We start from the raw sequence: 11,975 nt of genomic DNA on the forward strand, positions 1-11,975 counted from the left end.
GAAAAAAAAAGAATAATCCTACCTTCATATACTTTTCCAGACCTTGCTGCAGGTGACTCTCCTTTCACCTCTTTGACATAGAACTCTCCTCCTGTCTTTTCAATGGTCAAGCCAGTTTTGTCTGTGCCCTCCCAATCTGGAAAAAGCACCTCTCTGGTTTCTTCCTCTTCAGCCATCTGAAGAAGACAATATTACAAACAATGAGTTTGAAAAGTTTGTATTAACAGTCTAGTGAACAGTGAATTTTCGTAACCGTATGTATAGAAAGTACAGGACATTTTTTGAGAATTTTGTAAAATACCATGTCTTGCTTTACTCTATTTAAGCTGTGATTTGTTGAAAACACAATCTTGATTTTCCTGCATAACAAAAGACAATAATAATCACTGAGACCAAATTTTGAGGAGAATGGATCCTTTCATGTTCACAAAAGAATATATTCCAGAGGAAATGTTCATCTTTCACCCTCATGGTTAATCCTAAATGTTGCATTTACCCATCACGTTTTTGATGGGTTTTGCATGTAGGACCTTAAACCAACAGTAGATGGCGGTAAAACGGTTCCAGAAAACACAGGCTCTAACCCTCTCCCTCCCCCCTAGCACTCTGTGTTTTCCAAATTTCCAGACCACACCCTGAAAAAAGACTGATCCTTTGCCTACACCCAAGCTCCATTGTCAATAGAGAAAACAATAATGGTTAAACCTGCCTTGTGTTATAAAAACACACACAGAGCTATAAATGCACAGTAACACATATGTGATATATGTTTCCTAATGATCAGAGATCATTCCATGCTAGAGCATTTGACAGCAGCATTTGACAGCAGTCATTTTATACATACAACAACAAGATAAGTTTTTTACATGATTTGATATGACTCTGTATTACCATGGGGGACTAGTGCAGCATGGCATGGTTTGGTTTTGTTCTGTCTGTCTTTGCCTTATGTAAAGCGTCTTTACGTATTTAGAAAAGCTCAAAAAAGGGTATTATTATTATTATTATAAAATGTGCAGCCATTCATTAGGTTTCAGCCAATTGTCAGTTTGCCTGTTATTCGGCACAGCCAAAATGGCAAAAGCCTATTCCGAGGATGGCAGAACACTGGATACGAACAGGATATGAGTCATAGTAGTGACTATCTATTTATGAGGGGATGATTTGACAACTTGGAAACAGACATTAGAACCTCTTTCCTAGTTTTATCATTACATTACATTACATGTCAGTTAATAAGTGCATTTTCACATAGATACAAACTCAGAAAAACAAGTAACAAGAAAGTACAATTTTCATCAAATAAGCAGTTTCAAAACATGTCATAGAAAAGTGCCATTATAAGTACAATTTAAGTGCTACGATTTGTTAGTGCTATGGTTTGTTAGTGTTTTAGTCAAGGTAGAGTCTAAAGAGGTGTGTCTTGAGTTTTAAGGCCGAAGATGTTATCAATTAGCACCATACTTATTTAGGGCATTGCAAAATACAGCTCTATGCGTTGGTGTCAATTACACGTTTTTGTAATTGAAATAGATCATACAAACAAAAAGACGCTGTCTTTCTTTGTAGTAAAACCTTTTTAGGAAAAAAATAATGTTTCCAATGAAAATCAGAGAAATCTCCATATTTTTCCATAATACTTTGCATGACGGTAAATAAGATGATTCCAACAATGAGGCCCCATTCACTGAAGCCAGCACTCTGCGCTTCAAGATAACAAGCTGCTAGGAACAAGAGGAACCTGACACAGAGATACAGAAACAGCTGTTCCAAAAGGGTTAATATTAAGCATTATCCGCTCAAATGCCCTCTGGCACTCTTGCCACACTGCCAATATATAATGAATTAGGGAGAAGGTTATAAGGAGACGCCACAGATGTTTTGGCTATTTCACAGGACTTAAGACGATATGCTGTAGCTGGAGTTGCATGTCGTTACTTGTGTAACTGTAGACGTGTGTTTGTGTGAGAGAAAATCATATAGACACATAATTTTTTCGAAAGTCAAGGTGTGTGGAAAAAAGCATTAATAAACAAACAAGTTTGGACCGCCTAGTTTGTTAGTAAACTGGTCTCCATAGTATGCTGCACCCTGTCCAAGGGCATGCAACAAGCAATAGACCAATAAATGCATGTCAATAAATGGACTGGTCCTGCATGATTGGGTATACTGGAAAATACATGCTTTGGGGAAATTTAAGCTTGCTCTCTAAAATAGCCTTTTGCACACTCTCACGGCAGAATAACAAGAGCCAGGGCCACTGAGAGGTATAAAACGATAAGATAGGTATGGTGTTTATCCACAATATGACTGCAACCCCTGCAGGCATCTACAACCTGATCTTCTCCCTTTTCTCTCTTTCTAACTGTTTCCGTCAGCATGAATTGAGTGAATATATTTACACAAAAATATCGACAACTCATTACTGCATCCATAACATTATATATATCAAACACAAGACAAATGTGTATGGAACGGACCAAAAGGTTTCCACAAAGTCAGTATTACCCAGTTAAATCGAGCAGATTGAATTCCATTTAGGCCAACTAACACTGCCAGTTATAGTATCTTAACCAGGCCAAAAGCATTTTAACTGAACCAAAAGAATGTCTGTATTCCCCATGGGCCATAGCGCAGCTCATTTTACATACCCGCCTCCTCTCTTCATTCAGTCAATGAAAACAGACGAGAATAGCTGACAATTTTTTCACATGATCTTGGTTCCCTCACTTTTTTTTTAATCTCACATGCTTGTCATTATTATTATTACTCTCTTCACTCTCAAAATTAGGCACATATTTCTGTAGCGGAGTTTATTTGAAAAATAAAATCACCCAGAGGAAAGTGAAAGGCAACACTCAGCAGGGTGAAAGAAAACAACTTAATGAATGTCTCACTCATAATATCAGGGCACAACCCTCTTACTTCCTCTATTTTTTTATGTACCTACATTCCATACCACTCTCTCTTTCTATTCTCACGCGGCAGTGCATGATTGAGAGTGAATCATTTTAGCTGTTTCGACATACTTCTTGCAGCACACGGGAGCAGGGAGCTGAGGCCCACAGCCATAGAGGAGGGAAGGAAGGAACTTGGATAGTAAAGTGGGGTTTAGAGGTGGTGAAATGTTCTAGAAACAAGTAAGCACGATTGTAAGGGTGAAATGTGAAATGTAGGCGTAAGGTTAACAGTAAGGGGTGGGAGGAAACAGCCCGAGTAGGTTTGAAAATACAGGGCTATCATTAAGGAGTCTCCTCAGCAGCTATAGGACATAATAACAATAACTATAGGACATTGTGAATGCCTGCTTCACTCTATGTTTAGTTGTGTATTTGTTGGTCTCACCACAAGAATCCCTCTATTAAGAAAAGCATAACATATGCCCTTGCCTGACTTAACCTCTTTTGAGAAATGGAGCACAGAGAAACAATTCACTTGACAACGATCATGTGACTGTTAATTGTGTCGTAAACAGATGCTATAATAAGTAAGCCTCTGTTCTTGAGATCATAAGACAGGCGGGCAGTCTGTGACTCAAAACCATCAGGCAACATGAAACTCAGTCCTCCAATCCTTCTCTTCCATTCGCTGATATGCCTGAAATTGATGTTCCCGATGTCACATATCCTTAAATTTGATTAATCAAAATGGATTTTTGCCAGAAGCATCAAAGGAAACTGCGCAGGCATGAGGGCAAAGATAAACAGTTGAGCTTGTTTATCCATGTATTATTATTGCCTGGTATGTGTGTTGAACAGGGAGGATATGAGGACAACCTAAAGTGCCCCCATAGAGCTCTTTCCCACAGTCATTGACCTGCGTGGGTGTTGCGTAAGGTATAGCGTTTTGAATTTCAATTTTCCACTCTTAAGGAAGAAGTTGCCCACAGAAGTATTGGCCTGGCTGGCCTTCGATGGAAAGGGTAAAGGGTTTTGAGCAGAACAGGTGGTGTCGGGGGGAGGAAGGAGGTCTACAAAGAGGGGGCACCAGGAGCAAAAGCAGCCGTGTGTCAGGTTTCCACAAGGCTGGCATTTCACAGTTCCACGTTCAGAGGAGGCTTTGCAATAAACATTCCAACAGAGGTTTGGCGTCTGGCCGCGTTATGGAACACTGTTTTAAGGTGACCCTGTCTACATGGCCTTGAATTGGAGTGACGGGTGACAATAAAAGTAGTTTTCGTTTATCTACTTAACCAGTAACAGTGGTGTTTTGTGGAAGTCTTGCATTATGTTTAAGGACACTCACCTCGGATTGCTCGAGCAAGGCCAAGGCCCTCAGTCGGATGCTGTGGTTCTTGTATTCTTGGCTTCTGTAAGCAGAGGAACAAAGACAGCATTAGAATTAAATAAAATATTTAAATATCAATATTTATATATATATTTTTCTAATTAAATATTTCTCAAATAAAAAGAACAATATGCCAATGACTTTTTATTTCATTATGGATGATAAAAAAGAAAGCTACCCTGGATTTGTCATGCACTCAACATTTCAGACGTCCCAACATGACACATTATGCTACATGCATCCAGCGACCACTGACTGATGGTCTTTCCCATAACAAGCCGAACCTTCAGAGACTTTAAACCAAACAAGTAGAAGCGCTGACCCTGGCATGTAATCTTTCAAAAGGCCCCCTTTAAGTAAATAAATCTATACTTGTTTGGTGTGGCCCTCACTTCTGCAAATGAGAAGATAGACAAGCACACTAACACAGTATCTATCCATGATCCAGTTCAGTTTGATAGAAATTGAAGTTGAGAATAAAAAAGTAGCAAATCCAACCTGATATGTAATATTCTTGTAAATTCCTTTGATCTAGTATCATTGCTTAAGAAATGACAGAATACACGGCAAAGGTGTAAAAAGCTACTGTAGTATAACATAAGAAAGGGGCATCTTCAAACACCAACATGTGAACTGCAAATTGAACTGTGCTAATGCATACCGAGTCAATCTTCCAGCTGAGACTAGTCTGAAATGTTAGCAGACTTACTATAATTATTGCTACAACCCATCGTCATATTGCGGAACAAAGCCTTCTCTTTGTAAGTCTCAGTACAAACAGAACCAGACTTGGTGTGTGTACAGGCATCTACCAGTGGGAACATGTCCCTCAGAAGAATTTTCAGAACGAATTCTCCAACCCCGTCATTAACCCCCCCCCCCCCCCCCCCCCCCCCTCTCCCCCGCATGTACAAATCACATTGTTCCCTGCTCTGGGAAAGGTACATCACAAAATGCTAAATTACAGCGTTTCTAAGACTCTGAACCTCTTTCTACTCAGTGTCATTTTCAAACGACTACGATAACGCCAAATGCTACGGAGAGACCGGGAGCAAACATGCTCCTTGATGCAAAGCATGTCAAATGCTTCATGGGTTTGCCTAAGAATAGGTTGTTGATTATCTTTTTCAACTGGCCTTGTACTGAAATAGAAGGAACGTAGCTGTGACAAATGCCAGCCAGTTTGTGCCTGGCGTCATGTTTGTGTAGGAAAATTAGCAATACAGCAGCTGCGTACACTTTAACCAATCGCTTGTTACAGAGACGTTTTAATAAGGCTGCCGTGTTGGGAGTCATTCAGATAAAAGGCTGACTAAATAACAAGGGCAGATTTTTTGTCAAGAATCAGATAAATTCACTAAAGGTAATGAGCTGGGTCATAGGGGCACGAGAACAAAGTTCTATAAAGGGTGTTAGAGTGTGAAAGAGATGCTTGTGACTTGTTGATGAATGTGATTTGTGAAGACTGTGCACAGTAAGTTGCGGTTTAGTCACATACATTGTCTAAAGCCAATAAAAAACGGATTTTGCCAAGTTCGGAAAGACCACGCCACAGTGCACGCGGTGGATCACGACTCCTTGCGCCTGTGCTCTCCTTGCAGCTCGGTGCACGGCCCCACCCAGGCCTCCAGTCACATTCCTTGATAGAACCGTCAGGGCCAGCTGGAAGTGAGCCCAGCCTCTCCCCACAGTGACTAACTCCAAAGAAATGTCCTCTTTCTCTCAGACTTCAGCCTCATTCTATGCCGCCCACCCTGGACCCTGCCTGAGTGGCCACCCCCTGCCATCACCCCAAACCGCAGGGTTCTGCTCAAATAAACAAGAACACCACTTTCAGTCAGATATGCAGGTTTAGAGGCACGCTGAGATACACGCTCTCCATTAATGTTGACACGCAACACCCATTTTCCCCCGTCCACGTCACCGTCGGCATTTCAGTTAGCGCCTCCTTGCAGCAATTAGATGCAAATAACAACACACCACCCCTCACTGTTGTCAAGTTACATCCTTTGCCAGTCCTTGAGTCCTCTTCAACGTGCACGCGCCTGCACAGTTTGACTTGTTTACACGTCGTAGGTCACAGTACCCTGCAGACTGATCAAAGTTGCTGTAGTCAATGCGTCACGTTGATTGCCAAATCTAATCAACTGTGGTGAACAGAAAACCGGGGGAAGTACGACAATGACTAAAGCTCAATTGTCAGTGAATGAGGCATAGCGATTGGTGGTGAGTGATTCGATTATAAATAAAATAAAAAGGCCTCAGTGCAGAGCGGGGAAAGAGAGAGACGAGCAGGGAGGAAATTACTTGTGTTGTCAAAACAGAATAAACTTAGTCTGTCTTCATCGTAGTTTGATCCAGCAAGTACAAGGAATCCACCAAGAGACACAGCGGGCCTCACCTTATGTTAACTTCTCCCTCACATATAGGACATGCATGTGTGACACATACAAAAAGGAATGCACACCAAGATAAACGGTTATTATCTGCACTCCATGGTCCACATAGCGATCAACTAAACCACAATTCCAACACAAACCAAAGCCTGCCCAATGACGCCAACTTGGCCGGCTGCTGATTATTAAACTATTGTGGTTCTGGCAGGATTTGTGCACCAAATGGAAAAAGTGAAGAAAACTCCTCAAATCCTGTTCTCGCTCTTTACACAAGAGTGAATCAGGAGGAGGGCTGAGAATCCACTAGGTCTTGATTTTAGTTTATATTACTTTCTAAGCTTTTTTTACAAGCAAAAAAAAAAACCTTCTTTACTATATGAGGCAATGAGTACTGGATCTATCATTGTTCTCTATCACACTGCTGGAGAACATGTAGGGAGTATCTCACTTTGAATTTGCTCTCCTAGGATTTCCTCCCTTTTTCTTTTATGCACTACGTTTTCCTTGTCTCTCTGGGTACTTGGGCTGCATCTAAAAATCTAAAACGTAGATGTCTAAAACTAAATGTCAAATCGGGTTTTACAATGAAACAAAAGTTGAACAAACCACTGCGGCTAAAGATGCTGCACTGAAATGAGAAGTGATCCTGTGTTGGTGCCTCGGGGAAAATTTCAGAGCCAACTTTGACAGACTTGTAGAGTGAAAAATTAGGATGATGACAAGCAGGGCTACAGCCTAACTGACAAAACAATGCAAGGTGGCATAACCAGTCACAAGAGAGACCAAAAACACAAAGTTACCACATTTCTGCTGCAAAAAGAAGATATCAAGTGGGGTTTATTGACATAGCAACCATACAGCCCATGCCTCATAACTGGCCAACTTCAACTCATTTCAGTGTGTCCTCAGCAGCTGCTGTTTGAACAAGGACAAATGCAAGTCCATTCATGGAGCAGCATATGTATATATTTGTCTATATATATAGACTAAAGGCTTCCTTAGCTCTAGAGCTTGAAGCATAGGGACAGTGTTACAGTAAATATAGTATTATATATATATTCATACTTGGAACCCACCATAGTGGTGCAGAGTTGTTTAGGGTGAGAGAGTGTTGGGTTAGGAAGATATGCCATTCTTGAGACAGATAAAAAAACTTAATCAAAGTGTTTTTGAATTTAGATTCCAAGCCATGTCGCCCTGACATTTTGGCTGCACCGGTCCAAATAAAGTTTTTTTTTATCAGATGTCATTTCCTGCGCATGGCAACAGCAGCTTTTCTGGAGGCGAGAGTGTAGGTCTTGGAATTAGTAGAGAGCAGGTAGAACTCGCAGTAAGGCAACGGCCATGTGGAACTGATCCTTTTTGGATCCATTTGTAGAGCAGATGTCTGGCAGAGAAGTAGAAAAAGTTATCGGCTTATCAGAAAAATAATTCACACCCTTTCTAAATCCCATTGTTTCAGAAATTCCACTATGCTCAAAGTTACAACAAGTTTGCAGCCACGTGCATGGGTGTCACCATTTCTCCACAACAAGGCAAGCGATCATAATGATAGGTGCTCTCCAGGGAACATTGAGGACATGCTGAAACATTCCAAAACCGCAGTGATGGGACAAGAAGGGAGCGGCTGCTGGGTGGATCGACAAAGGATTTGATAACTTCAATTTGCTATTGATGTACATCTTAATGAAAAAAGGATTTCCCTTTAATAAAATAAGTGCATCTTTTTTTTTTATTCAACCAATCCCCATTGTTGGTACTTTAGGGATTCTGCCGGTTCTGCAGACGGTCTAATACCAAGTATGTAACAAATCTGTAGTTTGATTGCATCCACCCTCCCTTAAAACCCCTTTAGTTGCCTCTCTGTGCCGTCCTCCGTCCTTCCAGCCACCCGCTCAACTCGCCCATGAGGAAACGCTGGAGGAAGCGAGCTATAGACTGCGTTTTGTTCCGTTTCACACTGCCGTGGCTGAGAAACAGCACTCCCGCCCGGACTGCCCGTCGATGAATGGCGATAGTGCTTTTGTGAAAAATATCTTAACACGACTGTGCTAAGACTCCAAACAGTCAGGAGGCGTTGCCCCCGAAGGTGCTGTTTGTCACATGGCTGGCAACTGCATCCAAAAACCGCATGACTGTTGGCTGAAATGGCCAAACAATTAAGCTTCATCAACGTTTTAAGGTGGGGTTTTTGGAACTCACAGTGTCATGCGTTACGCCGAGTGTCAATGTAAAACAGACTCCACACTGTTGAGAAATAAAGAACCCGCCCCGAGTCGACATTCGGCTGTTCGCTAACTAGCTTGTTAGCTCAAGTATTTTTATAGAGCCACCCCCCCCCCCCACCCCCCCTTACCTGTACTAACGTATTTATCATCCCCAAGTGAAGAATTTCTTATTTAGTTAATGTTTTATATGTTTATTGTAGCTTAATACTCCTCAATGTGAGTTAAGGGCACATTGTAGGCAAGATTGTGCACAGCGAGGCAAAAAAGCTGCTCCTTCTCTGACTGAATTTTGGGTGTGGCAGGAAGGAGTCGCGGAGCAACTCACCACCAAGACATTCGACTTTCAATCGAGTTTCGACAAACAATCACATTTGATAGTTTCTTTTCCACATGGTTTTACGTTGACTTGAACAAACACAGCATATCATTTGGATGATTTGGACTATAAGTGAGGATTCTGGTTGGAACCACACCTGGAAAGGCTGCAGCTTGTCCTAGGTGTGCATGTTAGGCAGAAAAGATGAATATTACACAACCTTTTTTGGGGCAGATAAAGCGTGTTTCTCTATTTCTCCAAAAGTCTAAGCTCCCCCTTCTATTCCTCAAACCTGGTTTCAATTAGCTTGTCTTTCCAAACCACTACATTCCATTACTCCCCTCCTCAGACTCACCCCGCCCATCCCCCCTCACTTACTCACTCCTTGACTCCTTTTCCCTGTCTTCGTCCCTCCTTCTCGTCCCCACACCCTCTGTTTCCTCCCCTGCACACCCTGGCTTGTTGCCCGGTTCAAGAGACCCGAGGTAAACGAAGATCTTTATCAAAAATGATAAATAACATTGCCTTAAGGCGTACAAAGCAGCAGTTAAAAGCAGACTGCGTTAAAACAGCCTATGTATTCATTGTCATTGTCTGATAATAAAAAAAACCATCAACATAATTGAACGGCACGGAAAATAACTACGATTGGTGCTTTTTAATTTGCAACCTTTGTAAGATTTACAGGGACCCGTTGCGACAGCCGTCAGGAGCAGGCATTATGTTCTCCTTTTTTTGCCAAAGGGTGTGCCTCTGAGAGGAGACAGCGAAGCAAGGAGCAAGGGAGGGGTAAAAGGAGGGGGTGGAGGGAAGTGAAAGGGAGAAATCCACACCCAAGCTTGATGCAGGAGTTCATAAGAAAATAAACTTTACTTTCTGAACTTCACGATCTCAGCAAAGCGCATTGGATGGATAGGAGCATCACCTGAATAATAACACAACGGCAAAGTACTCTACACTTTTTATTTTTACGGACCTTCCACTCAACTTTTATTCTCCCAAAAACTAGTGATTATGTGTATAAGTCAAATCCCTGCACAAGTAGCACGATGTACCTCTCATCTCATAACTTAAATCATATGATGGTGAAAGGGTATATTCTTTTTAAAACCGTGGATCCAGTCCTCATATGCACCATGCTTATCAACCTTTGCACGCAGTAAAATGAAAAGTGCGCAACTCCAGTCAAGAGCTTGGTATTCATGTGGGGACTGTGGGTACACACCCACTTCTCACTACTTTTACCATTATGAAACCCGTACTAATACCTATGATTCACACAAAATCACTTCCTCTTTACTACAGAATAATAAACCCATTTTCTCAATATACAAATATCTCTACAGCAAAACTAAAAAAAACACAGAAGCTAATAACACAAAGTAAAGTAGGACTCACTATACGCATAACATTGTTACACACACTCACTGAAGTTATCTGGAATACTACAGGAATGTTGAATCTTGCAATGTATTCGTTTCAATTAAAGTCAGGGTATTATTAAGGATTTGCAATTTTTCAGCCAAATGAACAATGTGCCCCATTGAAGCAAAGCTCAGCCGGTCACACAGCTCACAAACACAACTTTAAAAAGCAGTAACTTAAAGCTGGGGGGATATGTTACATATGTATAATATGTGTATTTACCTATGCGCAGGCTTCGCGCTCAAGAAGCCTCACTCCAGCTGGAGCATCCTTGAAAACGTGTCCTGTTGCCGTCTCCGCAGCCCAACGGAAATTCTTCCTCGCCTCACAACTTTGTGGTCTTTAAGGATTCTGTGACTCTTTCTCCAACAAACTAGCCTCCAGGGCCTTTTTTCTTACCCCCCTCTCCCGCCCTCCTCGGCTCTAAGTTGATATGAACTTTTTTTCTGTGTTGCTGCTCGTCTGGGCTGAGCAAAGTGGTCCGGGATAGGGCTGGGTGCATGGGTAGGGCTCCTGGTTTGCAGGAGGAGGGGAGTGCAGGGGAGGGGATCGGTGAGAGGGAGTGGTTCCCGGCAGGCGTGGGACCACCCACTGGTAGAGGGCTCCAGTGATATGCAACAGGAAAAGAAAAGCAGAGCAAAGAGGTTGTTTACTATAAAATAACTGCATTAAATGTCCATGAGTACCTACATTAATCACCAGACTTTTACCACAAGTCTGCGTTTACTTCAAAAGAACCTATCACTTATGTAGTTTGAAACATATGATATATTATTTAAGTTGGGCGGTTTAGGACATTTTGTGCTTTGTCTTGGCTGCCAGTAACAATTAAAAAACGGAAAGGTACACAGTGTTTAAGCGACTTCAAGACATGTGACGCAACTCATATCCAGCTGCCTTGCATCCGGCCTTACGCAATGATTAATGTAGCAGTCAAAACCAGTTTTATCTATGTCTCCTAACTTTCCATTCTGTTATCTACTTAAACGAAATTCAACTGTTTTAAATAGTTTTCATCAGTTTTTGTTTCACATTTTACAGTAACAACAAAATACAGCAGTAATTTACCACCATGTGATACGCTGAATAGAATAAAGATGTTATTATGGTGCTTAAACTACCACAAATTTACACAAATTTATTATTAACAAAAATGACTACGGAGTGAGTCATTTACATTGAAAATGCAAAGTTTGTATTTACAATAAAGGATTTCTTAGGATTCCATAGGCTTTTCTTAGGCAACGCCCATCCTGAACAAAGTCTTACTGATTCTTAAGAGCTGCATGGTTTATGTTACATAACTTTATTTTTGTACTAATA

At 41.4% G+C, this 11,975-nt stretch overlaps 1 protein-coding gene across 2 annotated transcripts in view; it reads right to left on the bottom strand.

The window, feature by feature from the left end:
- The window catches only part of ahnak (AHNAK nucleoprotein), a 30,947-nt gene extending 19,814 nt beyond the window's left edge, over positions 1-11,133 (bottom strand). For both annotated transcript variants that reach the window (XM_062560608.1, XM_037460605.2), the window contains exons 1-3: positions 10,875-11,133; positions 4,246-4,309; positions 23-176 (exon numbers count right to left, since the gene is read on the bottom strand). In XM_062560608.1, coding sequence (XP_062416592.1) covers positions 23-176 — 154 coding nt within the window. In that variant the 5' untranslated portion in view covers positions 4,246-4,309; positions 10,875-11,133. The remainder of the gene's footprint in view (positions 1-22; positions 177-4,245; positions 4,310-10,874) is intronic.
- Positions 11,134-11,975: the final 842 nt, after the last annotated feature.

The sequence above is a fragment of the Pungitius pungitius genome, chromosome 2 (genome assembly GCF_949316345.1).
Source record: "Pungitius pungitius chromosome 2, fPunPun2.1, whole genome shotgun sequence".
In the NCBI taxonomy this organism is placed as follows: domain Eukaryota; kingdom Metazoa; phylum Chordata; class Actinopteri; order Perciformes; family Gasterosteidae; genus Pungitius; species Pungitius pungitius.